This window comes from Maylandia zebra, linkage group LG13 (assembly GCF_041146795.1).
Source record: "Maylandia zebra isolate NMK-2024a linkage group LG13, Mzebra_GT3a, whole genome shotgun sequence".
NCBI lineage: Eukaryota > Metazoa > Chordata > Actinopteri > Cichliformes > Cichlidae > Maylandia > Maylandia zebra.
This window is the reverse complement of record NC_135179.1, coordinates 28,779,730-28,795,672: the sequence shown is the minus strand read 5'-3', so window position 1 is coordinate 28,795,672 and position 15,943 is coordinate 28,779,730. Positions and strand designations below refer to the sequence as shown.

At 42.9% G+C, this 15,943-nt stretch overlaps 2 protein-coding genes across 4 annotated transcripts in view; one reads left to right on the top strand and one right to left on the bottom strand.

Moving 5' to 3' along the window:
* thada (THADA armadillo repeat containing) overlaps positions 1–11,996 on the bottom strand; it is a 122,253-nt gene extending 110,257 nt beyond the window's left edge. Inside the window, exons 1-21 of the mRNA XM_004554581.3 lie at positions 11,959–11,996; positions 11,615–11,697; positions 11,354–11,463; positions 10,873–11,003; positions 10,529–10,677; positions 10,394–10,426; positions 10,246–10,294; positions 9,858–10,051; positions 8,352–8,446; positions 5,967–6,190; positions 5,123–5,838; positions 4,790–4,944; positions 4,560–4,715; positions 4,319–4,426; positions 4,112–4,235; positions 2,720–2,865; positions 2,366–2,594; positions 2,149–2,284; positions 1,911–2,047; positions 1,604–1,735; positions 1,145–1,305 (exon numbers count right to left, since the gene is read on the bottom strand). Of these exons, the coding sequence (XP_004554638.3) occupies positions 1,145–1,305; positions 1,604–1,735; positions 1,911–2,047; positions 2,149–2,284; positions 2,366–2,594; positions 2,720–2,865; positions 4,112–4,235; positions 4,319–4,426; positions 4,560–4,715; positions 4,790–4,944; positions 5,123–5,838; positions 5,967–6,190; positions 8,352–8,446; positions 9,858–10,051; positions 10,246–10,294; positions 10,394–10,426; positions 10,529–10,677; positions 10,873–11,003; positions 11,354–11,463; positions 11,615–11,687 (3,258 nt within the window). The 5' untranslated portion in view covers positions 11,688–11,697; positions 11,959–11,996. The remainder of the gene's footprint in view (positions 1–1,144; positions 1,306–1,603; positions 1,736–1,910; positions 2,048–2,148; positions 2,285–2,365; positions 2,595–2,719; positions 2,866–4,111; positions 4,236–4,318; positions 4,427–4,559; positions 4,716–4,789; positions 4,945–5,122; positions 5,839–5,966; positions 6,191–8,351; positions 8,447–9,857; positions 10,052–10,245; positions 10,295–10,393; positions 10,427–10,528; positions 10,678–10,872; positions 11,004–11,353; positions 11,464–11,614; positions 11,698–11,958) is intronic.
* A 480-nt stretch (positions 11,997–12,476) lies between these two features.
* Positions 12,477–15,943, top strand: part of plekhh2 (pleckstrin homology domain containing, family H (with MyTH4 domain) member 2) — a 39,803-nt gene continuing 36,336 nt past the window's right edge. For 2 of the 3 annotated variants that reach the window (XM_023155622.3, XM_014414396.4), the window contains exons 1-2: positions 12,477–12,640; positions 15,765–15,905. In XM_023155622.3, coding sequence (XP_023011390.2) covers positions 15,783–15,905 — 123 coding nt within the window. In that variant the 5' untranslated portion in view covers positions 12,477–12,640; positions 15,765–15,782. The remainder of the gene's footprint in view (positions 12,641–15,764; positions 15,906–15,943) is intronic. The other variant, XM_014414397.4, reaches the window with a different exon arrangement.

The window sequence follows — 15,943 nt, the reverse complement described above, 5'->3', positions numbered from 1 at the left end:
TGAATGTATGAAATATTTTAGTTTTTCACTGGCAAGAAATAATATGAAAAGACTGAAGCTCACATGGTTTGTCTTGTTTTCCCAGACGTGACTTAATCCTCGTCTTTTTTAGCCGAATTTTTCTTCTTGTCCAGGACTACAATTAATCCATGTCTGGGAAACTGGGTGATAGTGTTTGTCTGACTCTTAATACTTTCCCACTTCCACAGCTTGTTTCTGTTATTGCACCCAGGTGCATTGGTTCTAATTGGTAACGATGCAACAGTCTGACTCAATGTTTCACGTAGTTTGGAACAACAATGGAGCATTATGTTAATACGGACGAGTGGGATATGTGGGGCTTTGAATACAAACAGGTCACTGTGGTACTCAGACTCTGGTTTTTTTTAAAGGGACAGTCTGATTATTAGAAAAGTATACCAGACTATTACCAGCTTATCTTTTACACACGCTCAGAATAACTCCTGAGCGTTAGTTCGCCTGCTGGTACAAACATATTGCTCGATGTAGAAGCTAGCTATCTAACCTTAGCTTATTTGCTCACCTGTGCTAATTGTGCTGGCAAAATACTATCTGAACCACAGCATGTTTGCTTGGTTGTCCTCATTTCAAGTCTGTTTTTGAATACATGGTCTGAGTTCAAATCAGTGACTAACTCATTCTAAGTTACTGTTAGCTAGTGTTCCTCATTTCCACCGATAGGAACAGACAGACTGATATTAAGGGAACTCGCTCAGGAAACATGACATGCTTTTAATTTATGCAAAAAAATTCTACCTGCATCACACAGAAATCACTCCACAGGTTGCAACTGAGAGTCAGGAAGGTCTATTATTACTAACAATGTCTGAATGATTTGTAATATAACTTAAAAACATCTAACATTTGAAAACTGTCACATTTAACTAGCTTAATAATTAATTATAGCTTTGAATGAACAATTACTTGATGTTTTACATCACTGACCCTGGCCCATAACCTGCTAATCAAACTTCTATAAAAAAAGTTCACAGTCAGAACAATTTTATTTTCATATTTTCAACAACAGTAATATAACTAACGTGCTGAACTACCCTCTGTTGTGTATGAGATAAATGCAGTAGTAGGATGCGAGGGGTGTATGCATTGGTGTCTGGGGTCTCACCTGTTGCTCTGTGATGAGCCCGGTGTGCGTGCACACGTTGTCATTGGTGTAGTGCAGAGGCAGGCTCTGACACAGCTGTCCGAGCAGCATGGCCACTTCCTTCATTGTCCGCCAGCAGCACACCAGCACCATCTGAGCCGTCACCCTATAGCCCTCACCACCTACAGCCAGCACATGCATGCAAGGTTTGGTTGTCTTATTAAGTAATGTGGCAAACTAAACCTCTGTATGCAGTCGAAACAGGAAGTCTCATACTGTGCTCAAATTCAATATTTCTGTTTGATTGTGTTACACATTAACACTATTCAGTTTCCATTATGACTGTGAAGTTGCACTTGTTGAACTTGCAGGGTCCAGACTGTGCATCGTGTAAAGTTACCACATGAAACACTTCCCTCACCAGGAGATCACAGGTACTGCACTTAAAGAGCCAAGATACCAGGGAAATGTTTACATTACCTGTGTCAAGTGATGGGGTCTGTGTGTGATCGTCCCCCTGCTGTGTCTCCAGCTCTCTTGTGCTGGTGAAGAAGTCGTTGGTGTCCCTGGGCTGAATCTCCTGCAGGATCTTCTGCAGCCCTGCTGAGGTCTCTGTCCAAAACACAAACAAGGCAAGCTGGAGTTTTTTCATCTGATTTCAGTGTCATTTTTGTGTTATGCATGTAACAGTTTCTCTATTTGTGTTCCAGGGTTCTTGTAATTTCAGCAACTGTTTTCCTGATGAATTCTACAGTGTAGACTTGTAGTTATACTGCACATAGAAGACCTGAGTCATTATCCATGGGGATGAGTCCTTCTGGAGAGGAGCTCTGGACTACAGGGGAGACCACGTCAGACATCCTGTAGCACACAGCAACCAGCTCTGACACCAGGAATCTCCACTGCTCAGTCTGACTCAAACTCCTAAACACACACACGCACGCACATATATACACATGTAATAATCCCATGATAAGAGATCGTGGCTAATTTGAATATTGTGTAGATGCAATTCTTGTTCTTACTCTGTGTTTAGATGCTGCAGGACAGCAGTGATGCAGTGAGCTCTGCCATAGAGAGGAAAGGAAGCAGCTGCCTGCAACAGAGATGCCTCTGCCCTCGACACCTCAGACTGCAGGCAGCGCAGCAAGAACTGAACCACTGAGGACAGAAAGCAGCACAGTTCAACATACGCTATATGCACATGAAATTCTGAGGCTGGTCTGCAAACGTGGATCTCACCTGCCAGAGTGTTGAGCTCCAAAATGAGCATATCAGAAGCCTGGGCTGGTATGGAAAGAGGCTGGTAATCGAGGCCTTGCTGCTGGGCGCAGTGCAGCAAAGACTGGCTCAGGTGTTGCTGGGGGAGCAGCAGGTTGAGGAGGTGGGCAGCTGTAACGCTGTCAAAAGGTTTGGTGCTTGTACTAAGGTCCAAAGCAGCCTGAAGAATGGAGCGCATCCTCTCGGGCACCTGGAAACAAAGAGACCAGAGATCAATGTCTGCACTAAACAAAAACAAGAATTACAAAAATCTAAGAAAAAAAAGTTTTTTGTTTTTGAAGTAACAGAAACTTTTATTTAGACGCGTGTCAGAACCTCAAGTCCAACAGCTGATGGTGGGAGCTGCTGTATTAACGACGAGGCGAGCTGTTTGACTTCCAGGAAATTGCTGGCGACACAGAAGAGGACGTTCTGAGCATATGTAGAGGTCACAACTTCACCGAGGGCGAAAACATCAGGCTCTGAGAAAACACAGGAGGGGACAGTCTGTGACAACAGGCAGAGTATGCAGCTGACGCAGCTGGAGCACCAGGCTGGCATCAAAATAAAGAGGCTGGCCAGCACCAGACAAGCTGCTGGTTCAGGCACATACATACATGCATTGTGCCAAGAATCACTGTTACTGCGTCCTTGAACACAGCTCTGGACTCCAAACTGTTGCAGCATATCAGAGCCCAACACCACCATCTTTCCGTTTTACCACCTGAAACAGTTTATTAAAAGTTGAGTCTCAGATGGCAGTTTAGCCATAAGGAACTTTAAGGGCCTCATTCTGGTTTTCATTCATTTCTCTCATTTACACTGTTAGAATGATGAACGCTCATGTTAAACATAGCCCAGGTTTTAATGCTGCATTTCGATGTCGCATTAACTCAGCCAGTTAATGCGAGACAAATCCAGCTGCTCATTAAAGCTTTCTGCTTTGATCAGAAAAGAAAACATTGGTCCATACACCTGAAAGCCCAGAAAACTCATTGTGAATTCTGTCTCGACTCTTCGGATGTATCCGTGTATGTCCGCGGTGCCGATGCTGCGCTGAGCGGACAGCTCCTGAAGCTTTTGAAGTGTCGAAATTTGGAAATTTCAACATCGCTTGAAAAAAACCTGCCAGCTAACAACATCCCTCCCACCGGCAGGCTAAGTGATTTTTAGCCAATTACAAGTTGAATCTGGTAGTTTGGGTTGTTAGATAAGATACCGTCATTAAGAAGCAGCACAACTAATGTGTCTATGCGAGCTAATTTGCGATGTGCACCGCTGGCCCGGCCATTTATTTTTTAATGCACCTTTCAGATTAATTCACTGTGTGTCGTGCCATCAGTTAACCCTTCGGGTGCCAGCTGTGGCACGAGTGCCCAGGGTTGCCAACCCCCATCCTATACGGTCCTCTCAGCTCTAAGCACAGCACTAACTTCCTTTGTGTTTCTGTCTACAAAGGCGGCTCAGTTAGAGGGAGAGGAGTTAAAACAGCTGGTTTCAGATGAACAGAGAAGCTGTACCAAGGCCCAGTTAGAATAATATGGATTATTTTGAACTCTGAATCATGCAAAGCTACACTATTTGGGATCTTGAAATAAGGCCTCAAATCCTGATTAACATGCATGTAATCCTTGGAGTCTAATACAGCATATTTACACATCAGTGAAGTTTTAGTTCAGTGTAGTGAGCAATTTAGTCAAAACGGTGACTAGCGAGCAGCTGATGTACCAGTGCTGAAGCTAAAGAGCTGACCCAGCAGACCCAGCAGATGCAGAGACGTGAGGCATTTAGAAAAAGAGGCTCCAGGGAGCAAAACTTCCAGCAGCCTTTCACACAGCCAGCACAGGAACGCCTGCAACAAGACAAATAAATTCATCAGACAAAAATATCAACACTATTGGAAAACAAAACAAAACAACTGAGTGTGTGGTTTACCTTGTACTGACGTAGAGTGTGTTGGACTGTGTCTCCCTCGTCCTGGTCTCTCTTCTGGCTCAGTCTCTTCTGCAGCAGCTGAGTGCTGTCCTTCACCCTGCAGAGCAGCTGTGTAGCAGAACATTCAAAGTTTCATTAAGTGCCGATTTCAATGTTTTCCTCCACGTAAATCCACAGCCTGCTCTGCTCAGCAAAAGCATTTCCAAACATTAAAGACAGCCTCGGGTGTAAGGCTGCTAACCTTCTTTAGCAGGCTGACTGTTTGCTGTCTGATGCCTGGTGACTGGCTGTTGAGGTTGGGCAGGAGGAAGTGGCGGATCAGGTCCATTTCCTGTGAGGTCAGAACCTCTGTGCTGCGGTGGCTCTCACACACCAAGCCCAAAGCATCCATCCTCACCTGAACAGTGAGAGATGAATGCATAAGAACACTTGCAACACTTGCATCTGCTTTGAGGACACAGACAGACTTACCTGATCATGTTTGTGTATCAGAGCTTGTTGGAGCAGGGACAGCGGCACTAGTCCTCCCCACAGACCACCCTCTGTGGACGGTATGACTCCCTGGGCCCTGGCTGCCCGTAGGCACGTCATCAGAGCGCCTAGAGCTCCTCTGCTGCCAGCAGAACCTAATAAGAACAGCAAAATAGCAGAATAATATTATGGCTTATTATTTGGGACTGCAATAGAATATACTCTTTGACTGCATTCATAACAGTTTGTCAAGCTGAGAGACATTAATATGCATTTGAGAAATAAGGGTTGAGTGAAAACAGCTGCAGATGTAAAGGACATGCAAGTCTTTACCTGTGGGTGCCATGTCCTGCAGGGCCTGCACCATGTGTGCCAGACTGGAGGGGCTACAGCGTAGCAGCTTGGGGAGGAAGTAGTCCAGGATGTACGTTGTTTGGTCCAGCCTGGATTGGCACAACACATGCAGCAGAGGAGTTACCCACGTCTGGTGCCAGCACTCCATCCAAGCCTCCGCCTCTCCCGCTGCTGCACCAGCCTCTCTCGTCAGCTGTGCCTTGTGGCTGACAAACAGCCTTTCCAGTAGGTCGCTGGCATACGGAGCTAAGGTCTGGTCACCCATCAAACCCAGGAGACATGAAGGCAATTGGGGCTGGATGTTAAGCAGATACCCTGCCCCATAGAGCTCCACCAGGCAGCCTAAGGAGCCAAACTTACCCCTCATATGCCACTCAAGCCCTAGTAGATTATGAGTCAGGTCGGTGATGTACGGATCCTCGATGGGGTCAGAGACGGACGGGCTGGTGTGCTGATGGATGAGGAGGTGGTTGCGGAACAAGGACCGGGTTTGGTGGCGGACACCATCCAGCGGATGCTCCCAGTGGGAGTAGATGTGCTCCAGCAGGTGTCGCTGTAGGTCAGAGCCTCCACTCAGGGATTGCTGGAGGCTGGGAGGACACAACTGTGTCTGCCCCTGCAGGCAATCCAGGGCAGCCCCACTCCACAGAGTCAGGACCCGAGCCACCACCATGGCTGTACTCGACTCCTTTATACTATTGAAAGGAAAAAAAACAAAAGCAAAACTTAAAATAAAAGTTGTAAACTGCATCCCAGCACATTCCATTTCATCAGAATCTGGAAAAATATTCAGAATAGAAATTGGGTATCAGAGCAGAGCTACCTAACATCTAGATCCAGCAGTGTGTTTGGGACCAGCAGCAGCAGCTGTTCCCACTGTGGTCCTGGTAGGGCAGCCTTCCAGCTCAGCATAGCAAGGGCACCGTGACACAGATACAGAGAGACACCCGGTGGGCGTCCGCCGCTGCACAGACCCTCACACCTCTGCTTGAGCCACTGAGGAGCCAAATCCAAATCCTGCACAGAGCTACGCAGCAAACTGCACACCTACACACAGCATAAAAGATCCCCTTTATAGCCAGAATCTATGATTTCATTATTTAATGCAGTTCACAAACATAAATAAACATTTTATTTTACTATAATTGCAATCTAAGTAAGTAAAGTTTATTTATTAAGCGCTTTACATAGACAGGCAGTCACAAAGCGCTGTAAACAAAGATTAAAATAAACAGAATGTTAAGTAACAAAACAGACAATATACACAATATAAAAGGTTCAATGTAAATAAAATTATTTGAAGAAAAAAACAACCTAAAAAGCATTGATCAACAGAAAGCTTGTTTAAACAGTAAAGTTTTTAACTGCCTTTTAAAGGATTCCACAGAGTCAACCAAACGGAGCTGTGGTGGTAAACTGTTCTGTCCCCTCTCATCTTCAAACTCTGTGAGCGGAGACAGCGAGCAGCAGTGTCTTTTGTAAGAAGCTTGAATAAATAATCTGGGGCCCGGCCGTTTAGTGCTCTGTATGTTAAAATAAGAGTTTTAAAACGAATTCTAAAATCAATTGTAGGGCTCTAGACTAACTTTTTGACATGGGCGCACCGGTACGCCTAACTTTAAAAATTTAGGCGTACCGGCACAAAAGTTAGGCACACTCAAATTTTTCAACCGCATCGCTTAACACCGCAGTTTTACATGTGCACTTTCTTTTTTTTTTGGGGGGGGGGGTCCATACAGACAATATTCATTTCTAAATTATTAACAAACAAACTTGTGCTTAAAGTGCTTTGTCAATATTGTAGAAAATGTTAAACTTAATCATCATCTCGGCCTCCTCTGATGACCTGTTTGCTGTTGCATGCTGCTGAAAGGCCGTGGGGAGAGGGGACACTTGGGCAGTGCATTTATCGCAGCATATAATGTGTTTCCTGGATACACTGTGCTTTTTCAGCATTCAAAGATTGATGGCACCGTGTCAGAGCACTGGCTATGAATTTCAGACAGATCAGGCCTTAACTTAACAAAAAAGTTATCAATAGTTCTTTTCATCTTTTCTTATTACCCACAGCTACAGTACATCCACTTCTGTCAGGCCTAGGCTGCTCACTAGGGCTGAGTATCATCACTGATTTCTATAATCCATTCGATTCAGGTTCTCAAAGTCCTGATTCGATTCAATTTAGCCTCAGACAGTCAGAAATATTATAACTCTGATCATGTATCAGTACTGATACATGTGAGACTTCATCAGAATTGTGAACATCACAGCAGATGCCTTTGTGTGAAAGTTACTGAGAATAAAACAGAAAAACATGAAGGAGATTTTCCTGGTCTGGCTTTTTATAGCCGATAACCATATAAATATTCTGCAATTTTGCATAATTTTAAGAAGTTTAAATTTCTTCAGTATTGAACAGCAGAAATTAGGCTTTCTTGTCTGAGGTCATTTAAGTGAAAAAAGAAAAAGCGCTGTAAACAACGGTAGACTGGTGGGTAATAAGCGAATGAATTTTTTTTTTTTTTTTTCCACACAGGTGCGACCAAATATTTATTTTTAGTCGCACCACTGAAAAGTTTGATCGCATTTGCGACCAAATTGGTCGCACTCTAGAGCCCTGAATTGGGTAAAGAATATAAAATTGAAGTAATGGGAGCACGCTTGCTAGAACGAGATAGTAGTCTGACTAATGCATTTTGTATAGATTGGAGGTGAGAAAGGGATGATTTGTCCAAGCTGGTAAACAGGACATTACAAGAATCTAAACGCGATGACACAAATGCATGAACAATTTTTCCTTAAATGAAAGAAACAGGAACAAGACAAAGACTTTACTGCGAGTCAAGGCCCAGAGAAGAATCAAATATTACTGCAAGATATCAAATATTTGACTTAGCAGAAGGACAGTAAGAAGCAAGAACCTGACTGATTTTGGTACTTCCTTCTGTAAGCAATAATGTATAACATTATTGCTTACAGAAGGAAAAACAACAACAACACAGAAATAACTCATTAATTTCAATGAAAAAACCTTATAAATAATTTGACAGTATGAGACCCAGTATTGAGGGACTACAGCAGCTCAATATAATTTTTATCTGAAAAAAGGTACTACTTAAGTTTAGATTTGTATATGAAGAAACACTACAATTGTAATTTATTAGTGTTATATGGTATACATAGAGTGATAAAAGTCCCTTTCACTCACCACTGATGCAACATCGTCTCCAGAGCCCATAACAGACCTGATCAATAACACCACAGCCATGCCAGCTGTGCTCTGGACAGACTGGATGAACTCCTCTAAAGACAGGAAGAAGAACAGAGTAGAGACAAATCAATGAAAAAAAAATGTATTCCATGTTTATAAATCAATTAAGCTTTACCTGCATAGCTACAGTGTGTGTGTGTGCGTCCATAAACTACAGCAGTGATGATGCCTTCACTGGTGTTGTGATAACTTTGTTCAGTAGAACAGAGGCTGCTTGAGCTAAATGTTAGAATCCTATGATGGTTTTTTTGCACACGCGGCCCTGAATACACACAAACATCAACAGTGTCACTTTCTCTCATTGTTCTGAATTGCACTACGAACACCCTCTCTATGTTAGTCCTTGCTGTGACTGAAATCAAGAAAGAAAACGCACTATTAAAGGTTCGCTTCAGCCTGTTTGCATCACAACTGAACTTGTTTCACGGTGTTACATCCTGGGAGGCTGTGGGAATGTGTGGGCGTGGTGTTGTCTTCTCCCTCTCCTCCTCCTTCGTTCTGGCCCCTCCCTCTGCCCCTGCCTTCTCCTTTAGGTCACACCTGCTGCTCATCTGCTCTCGTTACAACCAATTACCCTCAGGGGTGATATAAGCTGGAGAAGAGCAGTGTGGAAGAGGAGGGAGAGGTTTCTGGTGGATTTCCTCTGTGCTGGTCAGAGTGTGCTACTGGCTTAGGTGTGGAACAGCCTGCTGCGTGGCTCTTTGTGAGTAGTGCTTAACTGAGCAGTGATTGCCCATGAGTGACGGCAGCCTTCATTAGTTTGTGTGGCCTGCCTGGATATTGTTTGCAAGCAGCGTTGCTGTCTCTTTCTGTTGAAGCCTTATTGTTGCTTCCTTTGTTGAAGTGGTCATTACCACTTTGGGTTAACCTCCCTGATTTCTCATTAAAGCAGCGGTGCTGTCTCCTTTTGTTGTTGCCATTTATATGATTATTGAGGTGTTTGCCTACAATAAAGATCTATTTTATATTAAATACCTCTGCCTGGTGTTCTTTTCATTCCACCTGGATCTAACTGTTACTGTCCCCCACCCTCATCGCCTAGCTTTTAAGTGGGGACGTAACACACGGATTGTTGGAAACAGTATTTGATTAGTTCATCAACCTGCCCAAAGTACTTTTCTGAGCCTGGATCCTGAGTTATACCAAATCCTGATAATATCACAGGGAACAGTTGCCACATTCAGGGTGGGAGAGGGGACAGGGTCACATGGACACCATAGTGTGTGTGGTCAAAGCTAGAAGGTAGAACTGGGATCTGTATCCTCCCTCCCACTGAAATCTACACCTGACACAAAATGAATACCTAAAATCTAAGTGAAAAGGTCTTGGATTCAGTGACTGATGAGGACAGCTGCCTGTTTTCCAGTGAGATGACGGTGGATCTGCATGTTTGCTTCCAGCTGTTTGTTCTCTGCTCGTCTTGTTAATTCCTAACTTTCTTACCATCAGTGAGGATGTGTATGTAGCAGCCCAAGAGGTCACCCAGTGTGTCCTGCAGCCTGCAGCAGTCCTGTTGGGCCTGTAAAACCACGCTGATCGTGTCCTGAGACCTCTGGACGACCAGCATGGAGGTCTTCACTGCAGCTAGACAGGACTGCATCAGCTGAGCCTGGGCAATGTGGCGTCCTACAAGACCACTGGGAAAACAGCAGAGGGCGACAGAGGCACACAATTTGATACAAATACAAGGCTGGTAAGATTTTCTCATGTATCAATGTTTACACAGAGGATATAAACCTACAAAATATTGAAATCAATGAGCACCAGCTAGAGTCCAATCAATGAAAGAGACTGGAAGTGTGATTTGAGGGATAAGAGCATGCCGCCATACCTGTTTTGATGAAGGTATTCACTCAGCGCCTTGTGAAGGAACTGCAAAACTACACAAGAGAAGAGGACTCAACGGGATGAGATTGAGACATTAGCTTTCCTCAAAAATACATGAAGTTAAAGCAGGTTAAAATAAGGTGGATACTAACCTTCCGGTAATAGTTTGTTAATGCAGCTCTCACCTGTAGATGTACAATTTTGCCGTGATTGGTACTTATTTATAGCACATGAACTGTTGTTTGATATTAGCAGTGATCACACAAAGAGCAAAAGTAACCACTAACCGAGAGGGAAGCCATCCAGACAGGCAGTGATGGAGTCGACGATGTGGGGATACCGGTCTGAATACGTGCTGGAAAGACAATCAGACAAGCAACCAGCCAAGCAGCTCACAGTCTGCTCCTGAAGCCAAGCTGGTACTGAACCCAAGGCACTGAGAAGTGCAACACAGACAAGTTATTTATCTGAGGGCCTCAGAATTGACGAAGAACAAACAGACACATAAGAGAAAAGATAAATCAGCTACTATGGCCTCTTTACATCTTCTCCCTTAAAACCACAAATAAACAGCTGCTCAGGCTCAGCTTGTCCACAAATGAATATAGAAGAAAATGAAGCATATGTCTACCTTGCAATGGCTCTTCGGAGGGGGTTCTTGGACTGCAGGGAGGTGTAGACCACAGCTAGCGTGTGTAGACAAGCATCTAAAAGAACTCCGCCCATTTGCTCATCACTCAGTGCCTCCAGCTGGGACCCTGCCTGATGAAGTATGGAAAACAAACAAACATTAAAACCTGGAGAAGTGAAAACATTTATGATCTCATTTACAGTGGTACCTATCAAAGGGTGGGATGAATCGGGCAGCAAGTGAACAGCTGAGGTCTTGGAAGCAGGAAACATGGGACGTGTAAGTATCGGAGAGACCGACATACGCTGATCTCACACGTCTGTTCCACTTTACCACTTACTAGACCTAAACGATCTGCAGCTAACATCTTGCTTGGATATCTTAGTCTTAGTTGCATTGAATGCTCAAGCAGAGTAGAAAAGCACTATATAAGAACCAGTCCATTTATCACACTATTCATACCGTTCTATACCAGACAGACCTTTTTAACCAGCTGGATCTGCTGCACCGGCTCTGTCAGCTCCAAACAGGACTGCAGGGTTTGGGCAACCTGCCTGACTCCATCTTCTCCTCCATCAACCGAGAGGGATGCTGGGAAAAGGTCAAAATAAATATTATAAGACATGCGTAACATCCAATGAAGGGTACACACAGTGACTGCTCTACCTGCAATGTATGATGAGACTTATTTACTGTTATAATAACTTTTTAGGCACAGTTATTTGTACTTTTACTCCCTTACCTAACAGCTTGTGCAGTTTCTCCTCATCCAGCGCCACAGCCTCCACTTTGGAAGTCTTCTTTTTCACTACCATGGCTCTGCCTCTGTGTGAGGAACAAACATAATTTAGAAACAACCAAACAAAATAGGAGCTTATTTACTGCTTGAAATTCTTGCTGCTAGATGTTAGCCAACTACTGCTAGCTGCTCGAGACTGAATACACGTGCAAAATGAAAGGCAAGACCGATACAACAAACCCTCAAACAACAAAACAACAAACCGCGGCTTTACTAGAGCAGCTCTACACGCCCGCAAAATTAAATGTAAAAAGCATTTAACTCTGTTCAGCATGTGCTTTACTCACTTGAGCCCTTCAGCTTCAGCTGGTAGCTGTGAATAGTGTCAAGCAGCACTAAAACCTCTTACTTCCGAAACGTTTTTTCAGAATAAAACACCCATTAAATATCGTGCCCAATAAAACAAACAAAATAAAGCTTATATGTGACCTTTAGCAATATTTTTGTTTTTATTTAAATGTAAAAATCAAAATTTTGACTTTCAGACTCTGAATGTGTACTTTTATGTCAGCAAACTTTTACTTTGACACCAAACCTTTTGAGCTTTCTATGGTGTTGTCGCATGCCTGACGCTCATGGGGCCATGCCGCACATAGTAGACGTCACTTCCGACAAAATGTCTGAGCCCGCCCTCAGAAACTGAGCTACCCGAGAAGTGGCGCTCGGGATTTTTATTGGTGGATGACACACGTCAATCAAAGGCAGACGTTCCTTTCCGGCGCGGCTGAGCAACTCCTACCTAGTTTTTGATTGGACGTTTTTGATGAAGCCACACCTTTAAAAAAAACGCCAGCCCTTCGCCAACTTTGCCCGAGAAGCGCAATGAAAACCTCTGGGAAAGACAGAAATTCATCGTTTTAAGCCATGAATTAGCATTTTCTTCAGAGGAATAACAGCAGATAAAGAAGCGCTGGACTCGACATGACGTGAAGCTCCTCGTAAAGTGTCTTTACATTAATATTATTAAGGGTAAGTCGATGAAAATGGATGGTTTTAATTATTAGGAAATGAATTATCTATTTTAATAACGGTTTAGCAGCAATGTGCATTAACAGTCATGTCAAATTGATAATAACTTAAATAGACTAATGAATTTTGTTTATCAGCACTAATAAAACCATTTTTTGTAGTGAAATGAAGAAATGCTATTTATGTATTTAATTAATAGCTGTTTAAAAAAAAGATAAGTTTAACTTTTAATATTTGAAAGTCACCCCGCATTAACGTACTCACAAACCAAATGTTTAAAATATCCCTTAGAAAATGTTCTACCACAGACATTGTTGCACCTCATCACCTCGGTTTTCTTGACTGCTACAAACTGTTTTGAGTCTCTTCAGAAATACTTGGGAAAGTAGATGGACTGTTAGTCGGGGAAACTGGGCAAGTCACAGCCGTCTTTACTCAGTCACAGGATGAGCTTTCTGACAAATCAAACAGCTACTCTGTGAGAAAACATGCTGTTTGGCTTTAGGTTTTGGGGTTCATGTGCTCAAAGTAACAGTATGTTTTTATTTCTCATCTTGAAAAGTTTTTTTAAAAACCTTGTGCAACAACTACCATATGTAATAATTGTTGATTGTTTAATAATAGTAATAATTGTTTGGTAAAATAACACAAACCTGAAACTAAACTCAGAACTGTTGAGGCTCAATTTGGGGCTCAAGTTGTTTTGATGAGAGTATACAGGATGAACCCCTTTTTTAATAATTTACAAAATCTTTTTTTTTATAATATTTTCAAACGAAGGAAGAAAATAAGAAAGAAATTCCTAGTCCAAGACAGAAATTAGGAATGTTTGAAAGAAGAAGGTTAGAGCTCAGACAGCTGTAGTGAAATGTGTGAGGTGCAACAAACTAGCACATGATGCTGACATTTAAGGGATGGCATAAGGGGATCAGTTTGGTTAGTCAGATACGGGTGGTGTTAATGAGTAAACATGGTCATTTATTTGACTTTGGTTTTTAATAAGAGGAAAAATACCTCAATATTCAAATAGGTTAGTGTTCGTGATAATATTGGACGTATTTGAACTCTATTTGAATAATGTAACTGTCTGCAGCTCTGCTTTAAATTAGCATGACATATATTCCCTGGTGACTTTGTTAGGTACACCTGTTTGATATCTAATCAGCTAATCAAATGGCAGTAAATCGGTATATTTAGGCATGTAGACATGGTCAAGATAGCCTGCTGAAGTTCAATGGTGATTCAAATGAGGCATGAGCTCATGTCAAAGGTCAGAGGAAAAGACCAGACTGCTCTGAGCTGATATTAGGGCAACAGTAACTCTAATAACCGCTCGTTACAACCAGGGTGTGCAGAAGAGCATCTCCGAATCCACAACACATCCAGCCTTGAATGTTACAGCAGTGGAAGACTACTAAGGGTGCCACTTGTATCAGATTATCAGACAGGAAACAGAGGCTGTAATGAAAATGGATCACCAGAACTGGAAAATAGAAAGAAAAAAAAACATTGTCTGGTCTGAATACGTTTGGGGATTTTCTTACCGATTATTGAGCATGCATCAACACATTGTCTGGTCTGATTTGTTTCAATTTCCACTGCCGCAGGGTTAGAATTTGTTATAACAAGCATGAAAACTTGGATCCACCCTGCCTTGTAGCAACTGTTCAGGCTGGTGCTGGTGGTGTATTGGTCTGGAGGACATTTTGACCACAGTGTGCATATCTCCTGATGGCTACTTCCAGCAGGATAACGCACCAATGTCACGAATCTCAAATCATCTCTAACTGAGAAGTGAGGTAGCTCACTGCACTGAAATAGTGTCCACAGTCAAGAGAGCTCCTTTAGGAAGAGGTGGAAAGAACAGGAGGTTGACATCATAGATGTGCAACCAACAAATCTGCAGCAGCTGTGTAATGCTGGGGCTTGATTCAAACACTTTGTAGAATCTATGCAATAAGGCGGTTGTGATGGGAACAGGTGGTCCAAGCCAACAAGCAAGATGTAGATGTAAGTGACGTATCAGTGTATATACCTCTGAAACGTGTTACGCTCAGCTGATAAGTTTTTTAAACAGTCAAAAGATTTTATTCCATCAGAGTCAATTTGATGTCCTGTAAACCTTTATTTATAAAAACAGAATAACTTCATCAGCACACCACATCCAAATGAGTCCCGATTGTGTCTGTGTGTGCTGATTCTGACTTTGACCAACAGGAAGTCTGAGAGAAAGATTGCAAAAGAAAACACTGGGAGCCGGGCTTTAGGGGTCATTTTTGCTTTAAGATCACGTGTGCTCCAATATCGCAAATAATGACTAATATTCTAATAGGATGTTGTTTATTTACCTTCAATATGTAACCAGCTGAAGGGTGGTGTTGTAGCTAAACAGAAACATTTTGAATATTACAACTGCTATAAAAACACCAAGTGTCAAATTCCAGCATATTTAATGAGATAGCAGCGGATAAATGTGTGATACGTGAAATGTAAATTTAGAATACAAAGCATTTCTTAACGTTTATAGCTTTGTCATATTAAACTCCATCCCCTCAGTCCCTCGTGCTGTTTTGTTTTGTGGAGTGAGACTCGTTTTATTCCTTTCCCCTCGTCAGTGTTTACCACAGCAAACAGGCAGCAGAAATAAGCCTGTGGAAACTACTTTATGGCCTTCCTCCACACATGCTTGTAGTCTCTTTGCGAGGAGGCCAGGCTGGTAATGAGAGGTTATTACTAGGAAGAGAGAAACCCAGGCTTTCTATCCAACATCACAGACGCTCTCTCTCTGCTGCCTGTTTTCCTACATTAGTCGTGGAAAATGTGATACAAGTGTCTTTTGGGGAGGGTGTCGAGGTGTTTTGGACTAATAGAGCTGTTTTCCTGTTTGTGAGTGATACGCCCACTGCCCACACTGGTCCAGCTGGGCTACACCCTGGAATATTTCAGGTGCTGCCTGGCTGGTGCCAACACATCTGGTCAACAACAAGCCTCCTGACCATTTTCTTTCATGTCTGTGTTTCTTCATCTGCTATTATGGAGATAATGTAAAAATGTTAAATGTCTGCACAAAAATGTTTTGCTACACATACTGTACTGTATATACACTCTGTGTCTCACTGCTTAGGGTATTTTTCAGAGGGATATGGCGGAGGGGGAGGAGGCGATGAGCCAAGAGGACTGGAAGGAGAAGTGTGTGGTCCTGGAAGCACTGCTCTTGAAGTTCAGAGTGCAGATCATCAAGATCCGAGAGCTCACAGCAGACAAGGTTGGCTTGAGTACATTCATCTTTGCGAGATAACCCCG